Genomic DNA, 27,245 nt, shown 5'->3' on the forward strand with positions numbered 1-27,245 from the left:
ATTATGAACAAACAGCTGTACAGGATCCTAGATGTCTAGAAACATGATCATATTTTTTATGGCAAGTTTCACAATAGAAATTAGCGGAGAATGCAGCTGTAAGAGATGTTATAACATTAAAATGGTTGTTTATGTACACCAAATTTAAAGTAATAAAGGACCTTCATATATCACATCACTCCCGGAAAATCCATTATATACGGTAATCTTGAAATCAGATAAATAGTCCTAAAATTTTTTAATTTCGGTAGTTCCTCCACCACCATTCAAATTTTCCCCAGCTTCTCTGCACAGTTTATCCACTTCTTCTTCCATAACACATTTATGTTGTCTAACATACTGATAACGTTTTTTAGGTTCATTTTTGTAAACATTAATACCTCTTGCTACAACCAACGCATAAGCCAAACACCTGCTATCGGAATTTTTAATAGTTATAATTCCTTTTTTTTTTAAGTAGAGCAATCAACCCGGTTCACCAACCGAAAATGGCGCTCGGTGGCGCTCGCAGTGTTACCAACTCCTCACCCGAAAAAATCACCAAGGTTTTTGGGTCTAACCTAACCTAAGGCAAAGAGTTGGCAACACTGCAAAGCAAGCCTCAAACAGTGTTGCCAACTTGTTCTTGACCTATTTTTTATTTTACGATGTTTTATGCACTAAACTAACCTACAATGAGAGTAGAGCAGTGGCACGGGTTCAGAAACCGAAAATGGCGCTCGGTGGCGCTCGCAGTGTTGCTAACTCCTCACTTGAAAAAATCACCAAGGTTTTTGTTTTTGGGTCTAACCTAACCTCAAGCAAGGAGCTGGCAATACTGCTTGAGGCTTGTTCTGCAGTATTGCCAACATCTTACTTGAAAAGTTACCAAGATTTTTGTTTTTGGGTCTAACCTAACCTCAAACAAGGAGCTGGCAATACTGCTTGAGGCATGTCTTGCAGTATTGCCAACTCGGGCAAGGCGTAGCCTTTTGGGTGTATGTTAACCTCACAGTGTTGCCAACTCGGCGTAGTTTTTTACGCTGTATAATTTTTTAGCTTTTTTGTGTGTGAGTGTATATGTGTTACCAACTCGGCGTAGCCTTTTGGGTGTATGTTAACCTCACAGTGTTGGCAACTCGGCGTAGCTTTTTGGGTGTATGTTAACCTCACAGTGTTGCCAACTCGGCGTAGCCTTTTACGCTGTATAATTTTTTAGCTTTTTGTGTGTGAGTGTATATGTGTTGCCAACTTGGCGTAGCCTTTTGGGTGTATGTTAACCTCGCAGTGTTGCCAACTTGGTGTTGCCTTTTGGGTGTATGTTAACCTCGCAGTGTTACCAACTTGACGCAACCTTTTGGATGTATGTTAACCTCACAAACAGTGTTACCAACTCCTCACTCGAAAAAATCACCAAGGTTTTTGGGTCTAATCTAACCTAAAACAGCTGGTAATTTTGCTGAGGCTTGCCTTGTAGTGTTGCCAACTTACTCGAAAAGTTACCAAGATTTTTGGGTCTAACCTAACCTAAAGCAAGGAGCTGGCAATGCTTGAGGCTTGGCTTATAGTGTATAAAGCAATTTGCCAACCTACTGGTATTGTCATAGCTTTTTACGAGAGAGAGGAGAGAGAGGGAAGAGTTAAAACAACTGGCAGCTGCCAACACCTACCTACAGCTTTTTTTTTGTTTGGTGTAACCTCTAAAGCAACTGGCAAGTTTGCTTGAGGCTTGCCACAGTGCATAAAACAATTTTTTTTGCCAACCTACACACACTGGGCAAGGAGAGCCGGCAACAAATATATACTGTTGTAAAAGAGATGGATGGCAGCATAGTATGTGTGTGCGTGTGTGTGTAGCATTATTAACTAGTGTTGGCAACCCACTTACAACTAAAAAAATAGAGATGCCAACGTTGCTGTAAAAGAGAGAGACCTATCGTGACCTTTGTAAACCTCTCTCGGGGGAACGATGTGCCACACGCGCGCGCGTTGGCGCCTTTATTATTTTCGTATTGCATACAATATTTATTGTGTTTTTTCTATCTACAATCATATTTTTCTTATATATTTTTTTTAATTTTTTTTATAGAGTTGATTAAAGCACATATTTGAGGAGGACAACGCCACCCATATATAAATAAACCCCTCGAATTAACACTAATTAGAATTACCTTACAAAATTTTTCTCATAAGGCATTTTTGTTTTGTAAACACTCTACCACCAACAGATCATATATAAATAAACATACCCCGAAAAAATGCGCTCCATGAAAAGTTGCCCTGTGTGCGAAAAAACTATATCAAGCGAACATTTTGCAAGACATTGTCGTACCTGCGTGCCAGGCAAGCATTTGGCTGCCACCGAATTATGTTCTGGATGCAATAAGCACATTACAATTGCGTATGCCAAAAAACATAAGCTTACTTGTTTAAACAAAAATACATCTGGGGCTCAACCGTCGACCTCAACCAAGAGGAAAGCGGAAGCTGACTCGCCACCATTCGCCAAACGCATCAAAACTGTGGCCAAAGCAGACCAGTCTGCTTTCCAGCGTTTGTTAGAGGACTTTTCTTTTATTTCTGAGAGTTCATGCGACGTGCGTAGCTTTTTGGAGAACGTGCAAGCGCAAATTATTTCCGTCCTCGGCGATGCGCTTGCAACACACTCCGCCAAATTCTACGCATCGCTACGTTCTCAGTACAAAAAGCCGTCTGATGAAATTTACAGCTTCTGCCACAACACCAAGGCGAAGACGCTGCATCTGACGGATATCGAAAACCTCGAGGACATCTACAACAAGTTTGTCGAGGAGCTGCTGGCAAAGCAAGAGGAGCATGAAGCCGAGGGCTCGGGGGGTTCGTTGTGCGGCGAGCCTCACGAACTACGCGTCAAACTTTCCAAGTTTATACCTCTCTCCGCCTCCAGCTATGTCTGTTTACCATCTGCTATTAAGGATAAAAAGGCCGTCCTGAATATTCAGAACAGTGACGCCAAGTGTTTTCTCTGGTCGGTGCTTGCAGCGTTGCACCCTGTCCACTGGAAAAACCAACCACACCGAGTTAACCACTACCTACCCTACGAGTTGGAGCTGGAAGATACGATAGCTGGGATCGACTACCCGGTGGCGCTTTCGGACATTCGAAAGTTCGAGGCCCGTACACACAACCCTCGGTTAGCCATCAACGTTTATAGCCTCACCGACGAAAATGTGGTGTACCCTATCCGGGTGAGCGACGTGGACGACGACGGTGCGCAGGAAATTCATCTTCTGCTCATCAAGAACGAGACCCACCACCATTACACCCTCATTCGCTCGCTCTCTCGGCTTGTTTCGAGCCAACGGAGCAGTGATAGTCACCACGTCGAGGTGTGTCGCAGGTGCTTGTCAATGTTCGACGGACAAGATCAACGCAGTTACCAACACATCAGAGGTCCCAACATCGCTGCCGAGAAGCTCGCTAACCACAAGCTCTACTGCAATGCTAACGAACTGGGGGTGGCAGACTTACCCGAACCTGGCGCCGTAGAGTGTTTCCGCATGCACGGTGCCATGGTGGAGCACCCCGCTATTATCATCGCGGATTTCGAGGCCTTTCTCAAACCTCTGTCCACTTGCGATCCCGATCCAGAAGTTTCTTCCACCACCCCTTACCAACTCCACGAGGCATCCAGTTTCGCATATGTTGTGGTGCGACGAGATCAACACATCGACCCCGTGCCCTATGTGTACCGTGGCCCCGACGCAGCCAAACATTTTCTTGAGAGGATGGTTGTCGAGGCCATCGAGATAGGGAAGGTGCTGTTGACCCCCAAGTCTATGCTCCCACTGTCCCCCGACGATCAACATAGACACGAGGAGGCTACTACCTGTCCTGTGTGCACCTGTGAGTTTAGCATCAACAACCGTAAAGTCCATCACCACGATCACTTTAACGGTAGGTACGTTGGTCCTTGGTGCAACGACTGCAATCGCTTGGCCCGGGACCCGCGCTTCATCCCTGTGTTTTTTCACAATGGCTCGGGGTACGACTTTCACCACCTGATCAAGCATCTTGGATACGACAATGCAAGAATCAATGTCCTGGCACAAAACGAGGAGCGTTATATTAGCGTCAGCAAGTGGGTGCCGATCCCCAACTCAAAAAGCAGGAGCATCGAGCTTCGCTTCCTCGACTCCCTGAGGTTCCTCTCGGCTAGCCTCGATGCTCTTGCAGGGAAGCTGAGCAACGAACAAATGCTCATTACCTCTGCGAATTTTCCAAACTTGGACGCCAGTCTCTTCAGGCGTAAGGGGGTCTACCCCTACGAATACGTCACCGACTCTACCAAGTTTGCGGAGACGTCGCTTCCTCTTCGAGCAAACTTCTATAGCAAGCTGCGAGGCTCGGGCATCTCTGAGGATGACTATAACCATGCTCAGTCCATGTGGCGCGCGCTGGATTGCCAAAATCTCGGGGACTACCACGATGCGTACCTCAGACTTGATGTGACGCTCCTCGCCGACGTGTTCCAGACGTTCCGGGCGACCGCAATGAACATCTACCACCTGGATCCCGCCTACTTCTATAGTCTCCCCGGACTGGCATGGTCAGCCATGTTTCTGGTGACGAAAATCAAGCTGGAGCTTCTTTCGGACGTGGACATGATGCTGTTTGTGGAACGTGCCAAGCGGGGTGGAATGGTCCAGGTGTCGCAACGGCACGCGCGCGCCAACAACCATCACATGGCTACTGGCTACGACTCCACCCAACCGTCAAGCTACATCATGTACACGGACGTCAATAACCTCTACGGACACTCCATGATGCAGCCACTCCCCTTTAGAGGGTTCGAGTGGGCTGACCCTTCCAAATTTGACATCAAAAGTTTCGACGATTCGGAACATGGGTTCTTCGCCGAGGTGGACCTTGAGTTCTCCGAGAAGCTGCAGGATTTGTTCTGCGATCTCCCCCCTGCACCCGAGTTCAAGTGTCCACCCGATTCCAACCAGAAGAAGCTCGTCATGGATTTCGAACCCAAGAAGAATTACGTCCTGCACTACCAGAATCTCCGGTGGTTGATGCGGCAAGGGGTCACCGTCCACGCAGTTCACCACATCCTCAAGTTCGAACATTCTTCATGGTTGCGTCCATATATCGAGCTCAACACTGAACGCCGCACCGCAGCCACGTCCGAGCTTGATAAGGATTTCTTCAAGCTTATGAATAATGCGGTGTTTGGCAAGACCATGGAGAATGTACGGAATCGCGTGGACATAAAATTGGTGACGAGGAAAGAGCGATGTCGTCAGCTTGTTGCAAGTCCATTGTTCAAGTCTCGAACAATCTACAACGAGCAGCTGGCTCTGATTCACATGAAGCAAGGCGTGGTGAAGCTCAACAAGCCCATCAACGTTGGAGCCACTGTTCTGGATCTGAGCAAGCTCCACATGTTCGAGACGTACTACGACATATTACGTCCACACTACGACCACAACATCTCGCTTCTCTACACGGACACGGACAGCTTGGTGTACCACGTTCGCACAGCCGACGCATACGGGGATATAGCCACAGCTCCATCTTTGGTTAACCTCTTCGACACCTCGGGCTATCCCCAGCCGAACCAGTACGGAATCCCGGCTCGCAACAAAAAGGTGCCTGGCAAACTCAAAGACGAGAAGGACGGAGACGTGATTCTCGAGTTTGCAGGTCTTCGTGCCAAGGCCTATACCATCAAAGCCGAGGGCAGCGTTACCAAGAAGGCCAAGGGTGTCGGCAGACAGGTGGTTCGGGAGCATCTCACATTCGAGGACTTCGTGGATTGTCTCAAGACCGGGTCGTCGGTTCTAAGAGCAGAACAGCGCATCCAGAGCGTCGACCATGTGTTAACCACCAACAAAGTGAGGAAGATTGCCCTGGATCCCAACGACGACAAGAGGTGCGTTCTCCAATGTGGAATCCACACACTGCCGTGGGGGCACTATCGCTTAGCAGAAAGCAAAACCTGCAACATGTGCCCATCTTCAACAGAAGATTCATAAAAACAAAACAAACAAAAAAAAAAAAAAAAAAAAACACTGACAGTCATTACAAAAAACTTTGACCGTATTCTTGAATAACCAGTATAATATGAATCTCTTTGGTTTCCGAAAACAAGCCAACATGGAGACTGTACACCGCGCGACGACAGATCATGAATTTCTACCTTCCATGTTAACTAAACTCAACGGTCTACTGATTGTTCACCTTAACAGCATTTGGACGAAATTGGATGACGATGTGGGCAAAATGTTTTACGTCTTCAACAACAATTTACATTTTTACAAAATTCCGATCGATGGAAAACTTCAAATCACCATAAATCCGGAAAACGTAGGCGAAATCAAAATATCTACCGGCAAGAACATTTTTCGAATCAAGCACGACAAGATGCTTTCTAACATTACGTACGATGTTTCCGCAGGAGATTACCTGTACGTCGAACTCCTCGGAGATTACGACAAACTTGTTCCTCTCTTCGTAGAATTACGAATCGTCTATCCTATTATAAATAACCGTTAACCAAAATGCCTAACGACATTTTCGGCAACACTAAGCGTGTAGACCATGCAGAAGAGATTCTTATGTTGGATGTCCGAATTAAAAAGTTGAGGAGCGATTTGATCGCTTTGCAGGAGACCTTAAACAAAAGTTTAGAGTCGGAGATCGCTACGCTCCAAACGCAATGTCTCGACCCTATTTTGAAAATCGATTCCGAACTGAAAACGCTCATAAAAAATTATGTTGACGTACCTTCTTACGACAGTGTTCAAAATATACAGTTGAGCGTGGATTCGCTTCAAAATGATTTGGCCAAATTACAGCAATTTCAATCGAAAAATGAAGATTTGGAAAAATTAAAACTCGAAATCGAAGAACGAACTTCCGCAATAGAAAAAAAATTTTCTGAACTTCAAACTGTTGTGAAGGATATTGATGTAGAACGCTTGCACGTCGTTGTTTCCAAATTACAAGAAGAATTCACCAATACATTGGAAGAAATTAAATCCAAGTTGCAGACTTTGGAAGATACCATGACGAACCTACCATCGTCAGACGAACTGCAGGTCATCGGCAAAAGCGTCGCGAACATAAAAATTCAATTGGAGGCTTATCAAGATTTCGAACACATTCAAACCACCATCGCTACGCTTCAGGCGTCTCTGGAGTTGATCAACGAAGAAATTAAAAATATTCACGCTGAAGCAAGTGCGCTGACGAGCATACAAGACACGTTGAGCACGGTTCAACAGAAGATCGAATATTTAGAAAATTTGAACGTCGAAACGAATCTTGCTCATTTTCATCACGTACTGGACAACATACAGGCCGACTTGGAATCGTTACGGACGAGCGTACCTTCGAGCGAAGATTTGGAAAAATTGAAAACGGCGGTGACGGCACTATCCGATTCGAGCGACATCAAAAGTTCATTGAGCGATCTCGAGAGTAGGGTGGCCAATCTCCCCACCTCAAAAGAATTGCATGCTTTGAAAAGGAACATATCACGTATGCTGAAACGACTGGAAACGGAAACAGCGAACGTGGAACAGATTCGAGACGAACTTACTTCGCTGGTGTCGACGCTGCCCACTTCGCAGAGCGTCGCCGACCTTCACATGCAGTTTACCGAGATGCGAAGCATCGTGAACGATCTTACCGAGAAAAGTTCGAAATTGAATCAAGTCGAGAATCTTCAGAGTATTGTCGTCAACATCAGAGATCAAGTTGGAGTGCTGGAATCCACGCAGGAATCGACGCTGGCCTCTTTCGGTGCCAAGTTGCAAGAACTCAACGAAAACTTCAAGCAGTTGAACGTGGAAGTGAAAATCAAACCGTCATTTTCTACAGTAACAAATACCATCGTCGAACATTTGTTGCCCGTACAAAATACACTGGGACAGCTTCACAGCAACCTCGTTAGCGTCGATACTAAATTCGCTAAACTGCATTTTCTGCAAGCCATCGAAATCAACAGCGTACCCAATCAACAGAGAATCTCCACGTTTGTCGAAGGTAACAAACTGTACATGTTACATCCTTATCATCCGTACTACAAGTTTCTCCTCGATGGCACGATTCAGATAAATGAATTTTCGTACTGGTCTCACGGCAGAAAAGCTAGCGTTCCCACCATGACCTTGATATCGAATCGTGGTGTCCAGAAAGCAGGAAACATTCCTCTGGCACGTTGGAACGAAACGCGCAACATATATGAAATACACGAAGACGAAGATCTCACCGTTTTTGACGTGAGTGCCGGCGATAAGCTGATCATTCAAAACACGAGCGAAGTGCCACCCTCTTTGAATCCCATCACGCTGGTGCTTCTCTTCAAACGTAATCTCTAAAAAATGTCTAGGCAAGCCATCGTCGAAGAATTGCATAAACCTGCACGCCGCAACTACGAACGTTTGGCGGTAGTGACCAAGGGAATCGACGACCTCTGGCAAAGTGACCTCGTGGAGATGAGTAGCGGCAATCTAAAAAATTTGCATAAATTGAACAAGAGCAACAAGTATCTCCTCACCGTCATAGACACGTTTTCGAAATTCGCATGGGCTCTACCTTTGAAAGCCAAAACGGGAACGTGCGTCACGGAAGCATTCAAGACAATTTTTCGCGAAAGCGGCAGACGGCCACGGTTTTTGCAAACGGACAAGGGGAAGGAATTTTACAACGCCGTATTCCAAAAGTTTATTCGGAAACACGACATTCGACATTATTCAACCTTCAGTCACATCAAAGCCAGCATCGTGGAAAGATTTAATCGAACCTTGAAAACACACATGTGGAAACGATTCACGCTTCGAGGAAATTACAAATGGGTCGACATACTGCCGGAACTCGTCGACACCTATAATGATAGGGTACACAGAACGATAGGCATGAAGCCAGCTGACGTTACCAAGGCCGACGAGCAGCGTTTAATTTCTACAGTTTACTGTCCAAAGTACACTCCCACGACTACCAAGAAATCAAAATTCAAAATTGGAGACCAGGTGAGGATCAGCAAATTCAAACGCACCTTCGAGAAGGGATTCACAAAAAATTGGAGTACAGAACTTTTTACGGTGGTTCGAGTTTTACCCGGAAACCGGCACACGTATATAATAAAAGATAGTAGCGACGAGATTTTGAAAGGAAGATTTTACGAAGAGGAACTCTCTAAAACAAAACACCCCGACACATACCTCATCGAGAAAGTATTGCGTAGAAAAGGTGACAAACTATTGGTGAAATGGCTGGGGCTTCCGGAAAAGAGTTGGATCGACGCGAACGAAGTGATTCTATGAGTGCGTGGAATGTCGTGAAACGTCTACCTGATTCGGAAAGTCAAACGAAAAAAAAGAACGGCGAGCTGCTTCCCGACAGCATCCGTTGTCTAATCGTAGGCCCTTCAGGGTGTGGGAAAACGACACTGCTCGTGGACAATTTTCTCCTCGCACCGAATTGGTTAGATTGGAAGAACAGGCACCTCTACGTATTTTCGAAAAGTCTCGAACAAGCGAAATACCAGCAACTGATAAAACTGTACGATGGTCTGGACATTGCAACGTTCGCTTCGGAAATAAAACCACTCGACGATTGTCGTGAAAATTCAGTCGTTGTGTTCGACGATGTCATCCTGGAAAATCAAAATGAAATTCGCAATTTTTTCACGCAAGGTCGTCACAAAGGAATAGATTGCTTCTTCCTAGCTCAAACGTTTTCCAAAATTCCAAAACAGTTAGTACGTGACAACGCTAATTTCATATGTTTGTTTCGTCAAGATCACACCAACCTGAAGCACGCGTACGATGACTACGTAGGCGGAGACATGAACTACAATCAATTTTCGGAACGCTGCTGCTCACACTGTTGGAACAGTGACGATTTCGGATTCGCGACGATCGACATGACGAGGAAACCCAACGATGGAAAATACAGAAACAAAATCAACGACTTTCTAAACGTTGCAACGTTGTGAGCAACAACGTGTATAAATAACGTTATGGCGAAACGAAAAATCGAAGACGAAAATCTCAAGTTGCGAAACTACCTCGCGAAACGCTTCAAAGGTTGGAAATCCGAGAATCGCGGATTCTACGAAGAGAAGAAACGTCAAGATCAACCTGTGATCGATGCCATCAGCGATCTAGGTAAAGAAATTAAAGGCGTCACAGAACAAAATAAAAATTTGATCAACGAACTCGTACCACTTGCAGCTAAAAGTTACACCGTACCCACGCCTATTTCGAGCATTCCTTCAACGCCGTTCGAACTGAAGGACGTACCGCCAGGACGTCGAGCCATAAGCAGCACGTCGTCGTTTTTGGATAAGATCGAGTTGGGACCTTTGGCACGAGACTACCTGAGCACGGGCAAGTTCGACAAGGATGAAGTGTTCGGATTGTATCCCACCATGGAAACCAACGAAGGCGGCGGTGTGGTATGGAAGATTGGGAAATCGAAGGTGACTTTTGAAGGCAACGACATTAAAGTCAATTTAGGCGATAAGAATAGCTGGAACAGGTATCCGGGTACGGTGGGACTGTGGGAACTCGTTGCCAAAAAGCAGCCGAAGGATTACACCGAAGAAGATTACCAGAGTTACAAGGAAATTCTGATCATGACGGACGCCTTGTACCAGAACAACGACGCTACGCAGAATAGGGTGAAATCGAGCAGCGGCGAAAAATACAGGAATCTCATCAAGCCGATATGGAACCAGGTGAAAACAGGCAGCGGCGTCAAACTCTACAACACGTTACCCAAAGAATTCGTTTGGGTGGACGACGTGCGCAAGCTCATAGACAGGTTGTTGGTTATTGCAGGAGAGGAGAATGCAGGCAATCGTAATTTCTACAACGAGAAGGTTGGCATCGTGGACATGATCAGCACAAAACTTTCCAACTTCATCGTAAACGACGACAAGGGCATAGGGTACCTCATTAAAATCATCAACACGCTGCCTCCGAGATTCTGGAACGTGGCCGAAGGAAAGGGTCTCGTGAACGACATCATCAACAAGTTACCTTTCGAGATGCATTTACCTGGCTACCAGTACTGCGGACCAGGTACCAAACTCGAGAAAAGATTGGAGAGAGGAGACAAGGGTGTGAATCCGTTGGACGCCGCATGCAAAGATCACGACATCGCCTACAACACCACTCGCTCCGATCTGGATGCACGTCACGAAGCAGACAGAAAGTTAGAGCACGCAGCTTTCGAAAGATTCGTTAGCAGAGACGCTTCGCTGGGAGAAAGAGTTGCAGCACTGGGCACCACCATCGCCATGAACACGAAACAAAAACTTGGATGGGGTGTGTAGAAATAAAAGAATTTCTCGAACCGTGAAAAAAATTTCTTCGGTATATAAATAACACTACGTAAAAAAAAACTCCAATTGTGTTTGCCATTTATAAAATGAGTAAACAATCACTAGACGCCCAAGCATTAAAACAAATGCTAAATTCATCAGTCGAATATGTAAAAATTCAGGAATTAGAAGTGGACAAACCTTACACGATAACTTCCGGTTCAATTGTTTCTACCCAGTATGGCCCCAAGGCGCGTCTGTTGCTCAACGCACAATACAGTCTATTTTTACCAGATCGATACGCTAACATGTTATCCGACGAGAAGCTAGCTATTTTAATCGAGAACAAAACTCAAATCGTGTACAAGGGTACAAAGGAACTTCTTGGTAAGAAAACAAAGCATGTAATAGAATTTGTGTAACGGCTCTGCGCGGAGTATATTCTTGAAAAAAAAATTACACGGAACAAAAAAATTTCAGAACATTTATATATAAATAACATACCGAAAAAAAATTACACAAAACAAAAAAAATCTCAGAACATATATATAAATAACATACCGTAAAGATTGCATATAGAGCATCATCATGAAGCCCAAGGGTGTCGTGTACCAGATACCATACTCCAATCTGAAAAATCTAGGTGCCCTCGATGGGTTACTCACCAAGAAACAACGCGAGAAGAAACGTTCTTGCTTGACGAAAGGACACGGAATGAAATTACTTCTCAGCACACCTCAATTGAGACGCTTGCAGCGTTCGCGAAAACAGCAAAAGATCGGAGGTTTCATATTCAGCATCCCAGCCATCCTGGCAGCATTAGGGGCCGTTGGAAGTTTGGCCGGCGGTAGCGCCGCCATCGCAAAAACCGTCATCGACTCGAAGAAGAACAAGGCAGAATTGGAAGAACAGAAACGTCACAACCTGGCTATGGAGAAGAAGGGGCAAGGTATAACCAAAAAACAAAAAAACAACCTCGATGCTTTGAAGAAATATAAAAAAAAGAAGAAGCCCTGTCCAACTTCGATATTGAATCTCTGATCGAACTGTTGGGAATAAAAAACTTCAGGGGTGTTTTCATGTCCGATTCTCTACCCTCTGCTGTGAAGAAAAGGGAGTATGGCGTGGTCAACCTGGACAGTTACAAAAATCCTGGTACACATTGGATATGCTACCTCAAAATTGACGATAACAATGCATTTGTTTTCGATTCGTTCGGTGGCACACCACCTGCCAGGTTGGTGAAGTATCTCAGTGTTGCCAACCTCTACTATAATGACAAACGCATCCAGGGTTTCACCGATGTTAACTGCGGCCACCTATGCCTCTCCGTGCTCGCATACATGTCTAAAATAAATAACCCATCGGTGGAACATTTTCAAAAAGCATTGTGGAATCTTAAACACGATGGGCGTGTTCCATCTCACGAGCGAATCTTCGATCTTGAAACTCACGCTGCACGACGACATCGTCTATCCTAAATCCGTAGCTCTGCGTGCATTCTACAGCATGTACCTCATACCTAACGTCACGCAGCACAACAACAAAATTAGCGTCGGAAGCGAACACATTGTCGTCACGCCAGGCCAATACAATCTTTCCACTTTGCAAGCTCAATTACCCAAAGGCACGTACCTTTCTCAAAATTCGGTCACGCACAGAGTGGAAATCCTATCGGCGACGGAAACCATAAACCTGGGTACCATGGGAGAACTTTTAGGTTTCGAGAACAACACCAAACTCGAAGCTGGCATCAAACACACGGCAACCAACATTCCTAAATTTCTAGCCATAGAAACTCTAAACGTTCACTGCAACGTGGCGGAAGGCATGATCACGAAATCCTCGAACGGATTGTTAGGAAGTCACAAGCAGACGGGAATCATAGCCACGTTCAAACCCAGTTCCGAATTCATGGAACCGATCATCTACACACCCTCTTCGCCGATCTATTTTCCAGTATGCCGCAACCGCATAGACGACATAGAGTTGGTGGTGACGAACGAGAAAGGAGACGTGGTGGATTTCGCAGGTGCAACGACCACTGCCATCGTGGAGATCAACATATAATAAATAACACACATAGTGAAAATGGAGCAAATCGAAAGTTACGAATTGCAATCTTTTCCTCCCAACCGTCGCACGTTCGCCAATTTGAACGAAGCGAACAGGGAGATCGAATACGACGTGGACGTAGGGGATGGGTTCGTTCATCCTCACAGAGCGGACCTCTACCTTCAATTCGACGTGGTGAAGAAGGAAAGCGGAGACGCGATTCCGCCCAATGCAAATTTGATACTCGTTGACAACTTCGTGCCTCACCTGTTCTCGCAGGTGGAGGTGAGGAAACACAACACCGTCATAGACAGAATAGACTATCCAGGCATCACGTCGACGGCAGTGGGAACATTGAAATTATCCAAAACAGACGCAGCATACTACCAGGCGGGAGGTTTCGAAGCAGGGACCAAAATATCGACGACAAGTCACACGGCGCTCTTTCCCATGCGTCTGCTGCCGGGATTCTTCTCGGACTACAAGGAGATCATGTGGAAGGGAGGATTGCGCGTCACGTTTCGAAGAGCGGCCAACGACAACGACGCACTGATGCGATACACCAACTTGAACGCCGACGGCACGCCGATAGCCAACACATTACCCGAAGCGGCCAAGTGCGTCATCCGGAGCATGGAATTGAGAATGCCGATCGTAGAATACGAAACAAACTACGCCCTCAAGTACAAAGCAGAGATCTTGAAGAGTCCGCAGGTGTCGATTCACTTTCACGGTTACCAGTGTGTGCAGAAGATGGCGTCGGGAAGTCACATGGAATTCGACGTGACGACACAGTTCAACAACATACAGTTCGACATGCCAGATTTCGTCGTAGTGCTCTTTCAGACCGGGCGCGATAACAACCAGGAAAAAGATTCCAGCAAGTTCGACAACTGCAAGATCAAGAACATTTATCTGAAAAATGGACGCAACGAAGTGTTCCCGCGCGAGAATTACAACCTCGACATGACCAAAGACGATTACCTCAAACTTTACGAAGCTTACACCTCTTTCAAACGCGTGACCGAGGGAAGCATGGACATGTACTACACGCCCAGCGAATTCAAAACCCGCAGGCCGATGTTCGTCATCAACACATCTAAGAGAAAGCAGGTGGTGGTCAACGATCGAACCAACATCAAGGTCGTCTGCGAGTTCAACAGTCCGTTGCCCGAGGATACCGTATGCAGTGTCATCCTGGTCGCCGAGAAGTCCTTTGTCCACGACGTGAAGAACGAGAGGGTCACAGAGCAGTTTTAACAAGTTTTTAACCTCTTTTCTCGCACAATAAGAAATTTTTGTACTAGCACAATCAGTTTCAATAGCACAATACGAAAATTTCACTAGTTCAAAATCAGTTACAATATTAATTTCATCAGTTATGAGTTACAATATCTTTTTTCTCATCAGTTTTTGCACTATAGCACGAGACAATCAGAATTTTTGCACAAAAATTTTGTTGTTGTTGTTTTTACATGAGAAAATTAACAATAAAATTCTTTTTTTTTTATCGTTTCAGATGCTGTCGAACATCAAAAACACATACACATACACACACACTAGAAAAAATAAGCATGCAACTTTATTTGTAACACACACATACATTCTCCATCTTCATCAAAAAATATTATAATAAACATAATTATTATTATCTATATCTCACAAAACTCTATATCCAAAAATATTACAACATCAAATAACACTAGAGTCGTTAGTACACGTTGCATGCATTACGGAGGTCCTCTGTAGGGTTTCATGGAAGTTTGGGGAAAAAAAACACGTGAAACTCTACAGAGGTGTGGTTATCTAGAGCCGCAGCCATTAGAACTTTTTTGGGTTGGGCACCACGCACCCTGGCGGGGTTAGGGGCCAGGCATCCTAAAAAAAAAAACAAAAAAAAACACAATAAATATTGTATGCAATACGAAAATAATAAAGGCGCCAACGCGCGCGCGTGTGGCACATCGTTCCCCCGAGAGAGGTTTACAAAGGTCACGATAGGTCTCTCTCTTTTACAGCAACGTTGGCATCTCTATTTTTTTTAGTTGTAAGTGGGTTGCCAACACTAGTTAATAATGCTACACACACACGCACACACATACTATGCTGCCATCCATCTCTTTTACAACAGTATATATTTGTTGCCGGCTCTCCTTGCCCAGTGTGTGTAGGTTGGCAAAAAAATTGTTTTATGCACTGTGGCAAGCCTCAAGCAAACTTGCCAGTTGCTTTAGAGGTTACACCAAACAAAAAAAAAGCTGTAGGTAGGTGTTGGCAGCTGCCAGTTGTTTTAACTCTTCCCTCTCTCTCCTCTCTCTCGTAAAAAGCTATGACAATACCAGTAGGTTGGCAAATTGCTTTATACACTATAAGCCAAGCCTCAAGCATTGCCAGCTCCTTGCTTTAGGTTAGGTTAGACCCAAAAATCTTGGTAACTTTTCGAGTAAGTTGGCAACACTACAAGGCAAGCCTCAGCAAAATTACCAGCTGTTTTAGGTTAGATTAGACCCAAAAACCTTGGTGATTTTTTCGAGTGAGGAGTTGGTAACACTGTTTGTGAGGTTAACATACATCCAAAAGGTTGCGTCAAGTTGGTAACACTGCGAGGTTAACATACACCCAAAAGGCAACACCAAGTTGGCAACACTGCGAGGTTAACATACACCCAAAAGGCTACGCCAAGTTGGCAACACATATACACTCACACACAAAAAGCTAAAAAATTATACAGCGTAAAAGGCTACGCCGAGTTGGCAACACTGTGAGGTTAACATACACCCAAAAAGCTACGCCGAGTTGCCAAAACTGTGAGGTTAACATACACCCAAAAGGCTACGCCGAGTTGGTAACACATATACACTCACACACAAAAAAGCTAAAAAATTATACAGCGTAAAAAACTACGCCGAGTTGGCAACACTGTGAGGTTAACATACACCCAAAAGGCTACGCCTTGCCCGAGTTGGCAATACTGCAAGACATGCCTCAAGCAGTATTGCCAGCTCCTTGTTTGAGGTTAGGTTAGACCCAAAAACAAAAATCTTGGTAACTTTTCAAGTAAGATGTTGGCAATACTGCAGAACAAGCCTCAAGCAGTATTGCCAGCTCCTTGCTTGAGGTTAGGTTAGACCCAAAAACAAAAACCTTGGTGATTTTTTCAAGTGAGGAGTTAGCAACACTGCGAGCGCCACCGAGCGCCATTTTCGGTTTCTGAACCCGTGCCACTGCTCTACTTTTTTAGTTTACAGAATTGTTCCCCATTCATTGCATTTTGGCGAACACGTCCTCCCCCTCGTGGCATTTGGACATGATGGAGATGTACATAGAAATTGTTGTCAGAAAGAAATGTTGTATTGCTCTGCAATACTTTTTCCAATGCTGCCCACAATATCTCCATATTTATCGCCTGTGCTTCCCGAAAAGATAACCAAAAAGGGCGATCAGGGTGATCTTCATTTCTGATGGTAATACCAACTTGGTCATGCTCGGCCACATCACGTAGAACATGTTGGATCAGTTCTTGCAATCCCTCCTGAACCCATATCACCGGATTCTCATTGTGTGGTGCCCCCCGCAACCGAGCACGCACCATTCGTCCTTCCATATTGAATCTTTGGTAACGCCTTTTTGTCTCTTCTATAACTTCAACATGATGTAACACTGGATCATCGCCACCGCCTACCTGTCTGCACACTTCCGCTTCCTGAATACAATCCCGAAGAACCATTTGGTATAACGCTGGCGAAATATGATTTGTACATTGCTCCAATTCTCTAGTCTCTAAAACAGATTCTAAATGGAAAATATCTCCACATTTTTCATCGGTTGTTCCAATACACCCAAATATCCCTGTATCCTGGTTGTTATACTTGTTAGAAAACATTTCAACATGTTGGTTGGTTTCACTAGAAATAGAGACAGAGGGTCTGGATTGATTGCTGTTAATAGCAGTAGAGGTAGAGGGGGTAGATTGGTTGAGGTCATGAACAGTACTATGAACAGTAGAAGAGACATTTTGTTTGTGCTTATTATGCTCTTGTGAATAATCAACCCCCGTTGATTTATTAGCATTATTTTCCCCCAATTCATTGGCAATAGCAACAAAAATATCCTGAGTATCAATGTTTACAGATTTGTCTATGTTGTCAATCGATTTATTTGCTCCATCTGTACCCAAGGCCAAATCCAGATCACTGAGCATACCCTGAGTGGATATACAGCTACTCTGACTATATTCACCAATTTCATTTCTGATTGTATTCAAAACCTCTTGGGTGCTTATTTCAATACCCCTCTCAAAATTAGCAGTGCCTGCATTTTCCATTGAGGTGGAGGGCGTAGATTGGATGTAGTCACTATAACTATCATAACTATGAACAGTAGTAGAAACATTTTGTTTGTGCTTATTATGCTCTTGTGAATAATCAACCCCCGTTGATTTATTAGCAATGTCTTCCCCCAATTCATTGGCAACAGCAACAAAAATATCCTGAGTATCAATGTTTATGGATTTGTCTATGTTGTCAATCGAATTATTTCCCCCAGCTGTACCCAAGGCCAAATCCAAATCATTGAGCACACCCTGGGTGGATATACAGCTACTTTGACTAAATTCTCCGATTTCATTTCTGATTGTATTCAACACCTCTTGGGTGCTTATTTCAATAACCCTCTCAAAATTAGTAGTACTTCCAGTTTCCATTTTTCGAAGATATCTGAAAATTATAAAGTTCAAAATTACCTAACAACATGTGTTTTTATTTTCTATAAATACACAATAACTGTAGAGTTACCCCTTTATAGCTTATCTGTGAATAATATGTATTTACATAAAAAAAACTCAAACTATATGGTTTACAGTTCAACAAGAATGCGTTGAAAACATACTTTAAACACACTTTAAACTGTAGGACCAATCCCAGTTTGCCTATTTGTGTATAATATGGCTTTTTTAAACAATCATTTATTTATTTATTATTTTTTTTTGCACAAAGGCAGATTGGGGGCTGGAGACAATTTTACAAACACGGTTTTATATAGATAAATAGATAATATCGACCCCGCTTCAAACTGTAGTTCCAGTCCCAATTAACCTATCTGTGTATATTATGGCTTTTTAAACAAATACAGAAATCCAGTTCCGATTACTCTATCTGTGCAGAAAGCAGCCTTCTAAACAATTTTTTTTCTGCATACAGCGGCTGATTGGAACTGGTGACAATTTAAAAAAAATATATAGATACATATAGCTCTGCTTCAAACTGTGGGGTCCAGTCCCGATTACCCCTTTTTGTGCATAAAACGGTCTACTAAACAGTTCATGTTTTTGGGCACAATAGCTGATTGGGACTGGCCTTCTAAACAATTTATTTTTTACGCACAGCGGCTGATTGGGACTGGTGACACAGTTTTAAAAACAAATATAAATAAATACATATCACTCCGCTTCAAACTATATGTAGAGTCCCGATTACCCCATCTATGCATAAAGCGGGCTTCCAAACAATTTCTATTTTTGCGCACAACGGCTGATTGGGGTTGGTAACAGTTTTAAAAGAGTGATTTTATATAGATACATATGGTACCGTTTCAAACTGTAGGTCCAGGCCCGATTACCCCATTTATGCATAAAGCGGCATTCTAAACAATTTCTCTGTTTGCGCACTGCCGCTGATTGGGACTGGTGACACAGTTTCTAAAAGCTAATATAAATAGATACATATCACTCCGCTTCAAACTGTAGGTCCAGTCCCGATTATCCCATCTATGCATAAAACGGCCATCTAAGCAATTTCTCTTTTTGCGCACTGCGGCTGATTGGGACTGGTAACACGGTTTTAAAAACTAATTTAAATTGATAGATATAACTCCGCTTCAAACTGTAGTTCCAGTCCCGATTATGCGATCTATGCATAAAGCGGCCATCTAAACAATTTCGCTGTTTGCGCACTGCGGCTGATTGGGACTGGTGACACAGTTTTAAAAACTAATTTAAATACATACATAAGGCTCAGCTTCAAACTATTAGTTTTTAGAAACAACAATTTCTCATTTTGCGCACAGCGACTGATTGGGATTAGTGACAGTTTTTAAAAACTAATTTAAATAGATAGATATGATTCCGCTTCAAACTGTAGGTCCAGTCCCGATTACCCCATCTATGCATAAAACGGGCTTCTAAACAATTTCTCTGTTTGCGCACTGCGGCTGATTGGAACTAGTGACAGTTTTTAAAAACTAATTTAAATACATACATATGACACCGCTTCAAACTGTAGGTCCAGCCCCGATTACCCCATCTGTGCATAAAGCGGCCATCTAAACAATTTCGCTGTTTGCGCACAGCGGTTGATTGGGGATGGTGACACAGTTTTTAAAAACAAATTTATATAGATACATATAACCCCGCTTTGATTCGAACCCTAGAATTTTTTATTGCAGTATTAATTTTATTCCATTTCAATTTGGTTTACATCTTATCGTTGGTGAATTCTACTGTTGGTTGAGCTACATGGGTCAAACTACATACCAGACACACACGCACTAGAGATAAAAATTAGTAACCATTAGAGAAGTAGGGTAAGCAGTTTGAAATAACAGTTAACTAGAAAAACAAATTTATATCACACACTTACCTCCAGTTGCATTGTGGGATTGCAGCAGAAATAAAAAGGTATAGCAGCGAAACAATCGGCTTAACTTTTTCTCACTACAGAGCACAGCAAACTGAGTTTTTAAAACTATTTTTGAAATTAAAAATACTGAATCATCACTTTCTGCTGGATGGGGGCAAAAGTTGGACTTTACTACCTGTGACTCGGGGAATTCTTAAATGCGCCTTTTCTAACAAATGAACAAGAACTCTATGGGAAAAATGCTTATATCAGAGCATTTTCATCCAGTGGGCCGAAAAATTATGCATTTGAGGTAGTAAATCCAGACAATACTAATGTTACTACTGTTTGCAAGGTGAAAGGCATATGTCTAAACCATAAAAACAGCAGCACAATCAATTTCGAATCACTCACCAATGCTATTCTCAACAACACTTCCTCTTTAACTTTACTCAACTCGAACAAAATTGTACGCACAAAAACACATTCCGTTGTTAGTAAGCCGGAAATAAGGGTTTTTCAGGTGGTATATACCAAAAGAAAAAGATGTGCATCAAGTTTCGAGACTTTACCATATGGATTCAAACAACAGAAAACAGAATGAGTTAATTTTGTAATGCAGTGGAATATATTTTTATTAGATTAAGTTAATGCTATCCTTAGTAATAGTATATCTGTGATTTGGTCAACATACAAACTGGATACCAAAAGAAATCTCATATTATATGCAAATGTTAAAGCTTTTCATTACCAAATCTGTTACTTAGTAAAAAATAAAGTGAAAACCATTCATTTGAAACCATTTGCTGTCATTGAAATATAATTATGCAGCCGCTATAATTTTTTGCTTATTATCAGTGCAAATCTGATATTATGTTGTGCACTTTAATGATGGAGTGAGTGACTAGTTGACAAGTTGGTTCTTCGGTGCAACGTTGTATGGTACAAACGGCTTTGTGCCCCTCTCCAACTTAAAAAAAAAAAGAGGCCCCCACAGATGGTAGCCACGTTGATGCCGTTGTGGGGCTTTCTACAAAAAGCTACCTGTACAAAGCCCAAAAACTTATTTTGAGATGGCGAGTAAAAACTTTCCATGCCTGTTGACCTTTAGTTTCCTCAACACACATACCCAGTTGTAATCGAACCCTCGACCCTCGAGACTGGTAACGCATTTTTTAAAAAATTCGATACCATTATTTATTTTTGGTTTTAAAACATAGCATACATTAGTGGTAAAGTCTTTGCATTGTAATCAAAAGGTTCCAGGTTCGATATTCGTTGAAACAGCTTTATGCATTACGGTTAATCGGGACTGCGTTAAAAACGCCAACATTAGCCCCTAGTGAAACTCGAACCCTCGACCCCCCTCTTGGTTGCAAAACTCCAAAAATTACCCCATTTCTATTTGTGTATCAAAAATAATCGGGGATAGTAACTCACTTTTTAAACAAATCAATGTTATTCTGCAAATTTGCCAGCATTGGAACCCATAACCTTTTGAATACTAAACAACAATATCAGCTATTTTGTTTTGCTTTTTGAATATCTGTTTGTGCTAATCGGGACTGATAACACACTTCTTTTTTATTTAAACAGAAAATCATTATTAGGCACTTTGACAACAATTTCTATGTATATCTCCAACATGTCCAAATGCCACAAAGGGGGAGGACGTGCTCGCCCAAATGCAATAAATGAGAACTAATTCTGTAAACTAAAAAAAAAAAATTATAACTAGGAACTCGAACCTGGAACCTTTCGAATACTAAACACCAGTCACAGCCATTTTGTTTTGATTTTTAATATCTGTTCCTGCATAAATACTAATGGGGACTCAACACACTTCTTTTTTTTAAATTTTAAAAACAACATCATTATCAGCCAATTTGACATTGTGAATCGAACCCGGGGACCTTTTCATTACAGCATAAACATTCTATTTCCAATTAGTTCATTTTCTCTTTGTGCACAAAAAGCTAATCGGAACTTTTAAACAAATACAATTGAATATCCAATTTTCACCAACATTGGGAATCGAACCCTCAACCACTTGGTTAAAACATCTCGCGGAATAAAAAACACCCCCGCGCCGCGCCGCCCCGCGCCGCCGCCGCCGCCGCTAAACACAAAACGCGGCCGCCATATTGATTTTATACAAATACTATTTATGCACAGATGGACTAATCGAGACCTATAATGGCGGGACAAAACAAATGGCCTCATTTAACTACCTAGAAAATCCAACCCGCGACCTCTTCATTACCAGGCGACAACAATAACCACTAACCCAAGGCCGCCATATTGATTTTATTCAAACACTATTTATGCACAGATGGACTAATCGGGGACCTATAATGGCGGGACTAAACAATTGGTCTAATTTAACTACCTAGAGAATCGAACCCGCGACCTCTTCATTGCCAGGTGACAACATTAATCACTAACCCAACTCGATTTTCAAACTCAACCATTTTGTTGCCTTTATTTACACACAGGTTAATCGAGACCATTCAATATTGACATCGTCGCCTTGTAATCAAGGGGTCCCAGGTTCGATACTCGGTGGAGGCACATAGTGGTCCGAATCACCACTTTTCAACTGTAGCTCCAATCCTGATTAGTTTTGCCGTGCATAAAACGGACTTAAAAAGAACTAACTCAATCTATCAATCAATCAATATTGACTCTACCAGGAATCGAACCCTCGACGCCTCTTGTTTTACAGAGCAATAACCTTAGCCGCTAAGCTTTCGGGGTACAGCACCTTCGGCGTCATCTTTAAATCATTTCTTCATGTCCTTGCATCATACGAAATGGTTGCGCGCGCATTTCCTCCACACACACACATACACACACACACACACACACACACAAACATACGCACGTGTTAGGTTAGCATACATCAAGAAACAACGTGACAAATCCATTGACCCCCTCCCCCACCGCTTCCGATGTCTTCAACGTGATCAGACACGTTCTGCTGACTCAACAATAAAACCGCTCGTGCCCCGCTACAACCGGATGTAACATAACACCAGTCGCATCGAATTTTTGCTGACGCGTAGGAACGAAGTGCTGTCATTCTACTGTAGAGACCGTTAGAGTTTTCCCCGAAGGCCCTGCACCTAGGTCACCATCATATGCAGGTCTTACTCGTTTAAAATTGCTTCTGTTCTTACGAAAAGTAGAGTGATTTGTATTTACAACCCGAATAGTGTGGTTATTTGGATATTCGCGCCCCTGTTGTTGCTCCAAAAATGTTCGCGGCGATGAAGATGAAAAGTGCGAACGCTGAAATCGAGGGTTACCGCCATTGCGCCATCGCCCCCTATACGAACGTTGCGACTGTGTGTCGAGATTATTATTGTGGTTGTTATGCCAAGTATTTCTATTCTGAGCTCTATGATTACTATTAAGATAATAGGTTCTGCTATTGTTTCTATTTCTATGTTCATTTTCTTAACTGTATATGAGAATGATGACTCAATGAATGAATGTTTCTTCCGATGTTCTTCAAGTTTAGTTACTTTAGCCTCAAGATTCTGAAATTGCAATTCTAAATCTGACCCATGAGACTGGAGTCCTGTGTTCGACTGTAATTGAGCGAGATCTTGTTGTAGTGCCTTGAATCTTTCCTCGAACTCCCGATTAACCTGAGAATAACTTATGTCAACATGACCATTGACCGTGCGCTGCAACGGGATAGCTTGCTGAGTCGGCATGTATGCTCGACTCGATTCAGAACATGACAGAGCTTTCATTGTCTCACATTCAGTTTCTAGAATTTTACGTTTTTGCATAAGATATTTGAATTGTTCAACATTTTTCAGGTCTCGTAACATTTTATGCACTGAATCATATTCCCTTTTATAAACTTTTGTCATAAAGTTAGGTTGTAAACCTCCGCTTATTTCTTTAATTTGTTCAATAATTCCCATGGCAGGGTCTCATTTTAATAACAATAACTGTTTTTCTCTCACATATTTTGAAACAGGTTCATTTTCCTGATGGAAGCGTAATCTGATTTGTTCTTCTAATTGAAAAGTGTCCCCCGGTTCTTCCACAATTTTAGTTTTTAAAGTTACAAAATCTATATCCTGTGCTTCCTGAGTTCAACTCCAACTATTGAACCAATCCAATGCTGAATCACCCAAAAGTGCAGGTAGCATTTGCCTTTTCTTTAAGTCATTCCACTCATTAAGAATAGCTAAACTTTCAAATTAATCAATGAATTTTAATACATCCTCGTGAATGTTACCTTGAAACTGGATAGTTTCGAGAATATCGGGGTGGATAAATCTAGATTGAGCCATGATTCTATGCTTAGCCTATGCGCAGGAAAAATGCTTGATTAGCTTAAAATAAGCACTAAGTTGCTTATTTACATTTCTCATCCCCCGTGGCTTTCACAGGACATTATTAGCAATTCAATTATTTACTCTCCCGGAAATTTGATAAGTTAGGTTCAACAATCGCGTAACAGAGTGACGACAGTACCGAACACATCTTTAAAATATTTAACCAACCTTTATGCAATATCCTAATGTTAATTCTCATTTTTCCACAAACCAATCACCGAATAACCTAGTTGAAACGCTACCCTTATTTATTTGCGCCTTACCGCGTAGCATATTGCTAGGTCTACCTTTTGCTTTCTTTTCTTGATATTTGGTAATAATTGATAATTAACACAACGTAAAGCGTTAACAAGTGAAAATTCCGGTGCCATATCGCACGTACGTAATTTGAAAAGCTAGAAGGCTCTATTATTTTCATCATATTTCGGGATGAAATAGATGAAAATCGCAGTATTTCACGTACTGCAATGTTTTCTCATCGCATTTGCGTAAAATGGATGAGAAGCCCAAAGCATCTCCACCACGTAACGCAACTCCCATGCTGCGTTTGGGATAGAACCAAGAACCTCTAGATTGTATTGGGTGGTGTAGTTATTCATCATTCATCTTTTAGATGGTTATCACTCGCTTAGCCTAAAGTATAATGTATGCGAAAGGTTACATCCAAAGTTATGGCACAAGAATTCACACGTACAGTAATTGAGCTTCTGTACTCTCCATGACTGAACCGATATGGATATTGATAAGAAGAGGATAATACTTGCTTCACAAATAGATTAATGTTATTCCATAGATTGTCCTCTCAATAATGGTAATTGACATACATCTGACCTTCCAGTCAGAGTTCACTCTCCTCATGCACCACTGTCCAATAATCGTCCCTCCAACTTCCTTGCTCTATCCCGTCCACTCGCCTACTGTCCATTCTCTCTCCCTTCCAACTATCATGCCCCATACTCCTCTCAAGTCAATGACCTAACCTTTGCCTGATTACTTATTCACCATTCCTTTCTCTGCTATGTTAGGACTTGACACTTCTTACCCAATACCTTGGGTACGATACGCTTCTCTCTCCAATTACTCCGTCCAAAAAAACCCTTCTCTCTTACTCCCCCTCGTTTTATCCCTCCTAACGTCATACATTCACCTCAGTCACGGAAGCCATCGGACGTTTACCTAACAAATTACCGAGTCATCATCTACCAAATTGCAAGTTTTCATATGTGTTCTTAAAGATCCTCTACGATATTGAAGATACTACTGGCAACTCTGAGAAAAGCTAGAGCTCACTTATCTGATGGTCGTGTCGTGTCTGTCCATGCTGACTATCAATATCTCAGAATACGCATAACTTGCAAATTTGACACACTGCTGGCCAGAGTAGTTAGCACATTGTGCTACGATGCCAGGGGTCTCGGGTTCGAATCCCAGCCTGGGCATGTGTGTTCCTTGTGAGTGTCCCTTCTTCAATTTCATCATATTATCACTCATCCTCGTCACGATTAGCCAAAAGTGACAGAAAAGTGATGTAAAATAACCAAACCAATCAATTATGAAATATAAACAAACACGATATGTTTGGTCAGAAGGGATTATAATCTATCCTACATGATCTACAAATATCTCAGACAATAAAAAGATAACATTAGTGTTTTTAAAAATGAAACATTAATTTTTTAAAAAATCTGATATTATACAATATATATATAAAGAGGTTTCAGATTAAACCTTATTTGCACATTTTTTACTGGCCACAAAGAGTAAATAAATGGGATTGAATACTGATATATTGAGTAGTTGAATATCTCCCATGTATATGAATGGTTATCTCTCTTTAGTGTGAATAGTCTCAGGTTTGATACTCTACGGAGCTTCAAAATTTCCATGTTGGTCCAGCATCATCAAGACAATTGGTGAGCTGCTTGAAAGCAGACTCCAGTCAAGATAGCCAGAGAACAGAGGCAGTAGGATTCGATGCGCTGACCACTCGTCACCCAATGAAAAGCCACTTGGCAAGCTTTGTCTCTGAAAGGGTTGTTTCACCACAGAGTTTATTTCTTCTATTTTTACTTGAAGTTCCGTATATGTACACGCCTGTTCAAATAAAGTGGCACACCTTCTAGGATTGAACAGTTGAAGAATGTGCCACTTTATCTGAACAGGAGTGTACTATGATATTAACCATAATGGCAAAATCTGTATTCACATCAAGAAACACGTTAACTGTAAAAGCTATTTAATTTTAAGAACGGCCTCCCATGTAATTAAAGAGCCTCTTTTTTCCCCATCCCAGTCCCGATTTTTCGAGATCCCGCACACCCCTACTTTTTCGTGTTCAACATAATTTAGCAAGAATTAGAAGCACTTGGTTTTCAGTGCTACAAGAAATCATGCATTACCTTCGACAAACATTTTGAATTAGTGAAACCGAAATATAAAAGTTTTTGTGAATAACTTGTACTCACCTTTAAACCAACATTTCTTCTCTCCAAAGCCTGGACTAAGTATGGAATCCTTCGTTTGTGGAAGAAGATCCAACGTAAGGGTGATGGCGGTCAACACGCATGGGAAGCCCAATGCATAAAGAGCCAACAAATATATCCTCTTTCCGCTTTGGTTTCTTGCTGGAGAATGCGAACCTCGGAACCCACTGGAAAAGTTAAAAGGACAATCAAATAATGGACGACTATAAACAGTTGTAGATAAGGGGGATCTGTGAGTTTGAGAAATATCAAATGTATTCAAGGTATGAAACACTATTTTGAGAATATATAGGTGGCGTTTGGTCCATGAATATCCAATGCTGATGAAACGAAATCACAAAATAAATCAAAATGGTTCTCTATCAATAATAAGGAGTTTATTTGCTCTTAAAACCACATACATTTCTTAAGCACTAATCCCATTCTGCTAATT

The 27,245-nt window shown here is 42.4% G+C and overlaps 1 protein-coding gene across 1 annotated transcript in view; it reads right to left on the reverse strand.

Moving 5' to 3' along the window:
- LOC145984910 (G-protein coupled receptor Mth-like) overlaps positions 1-27,245 on the reverse strand; it is a 110,346-nt gene that overhangs the window by 46,536 nt on the left and 36,565 nt on the right. The window contains exon 3 of the mRNA XM_083118298.1: positions 26,795-26,979. Within this exon, the coding sequence (XP_082974424.1) occupies positions 26,795-26,979 (185 nt within the window). The remainder of the gene's footprint in view (positions 1-26,794; positions 26,980-27,245) is intronic.

Source organism: Lepisma saccharinum, chromosome 3 (assembly GCF_977018435.1).
Source record: "Lepisma saccharinum chromosome 3, izLepSacc3.1, whole genome shotgun sequence".
NCBI classification, from domain to species: domain Eukaryota; kingdom Metazoa; phylum Arthropoda; class Insecta; order Zygentoma; family Lepismatidae; genus Lepisma; species Lepisma saccharinum.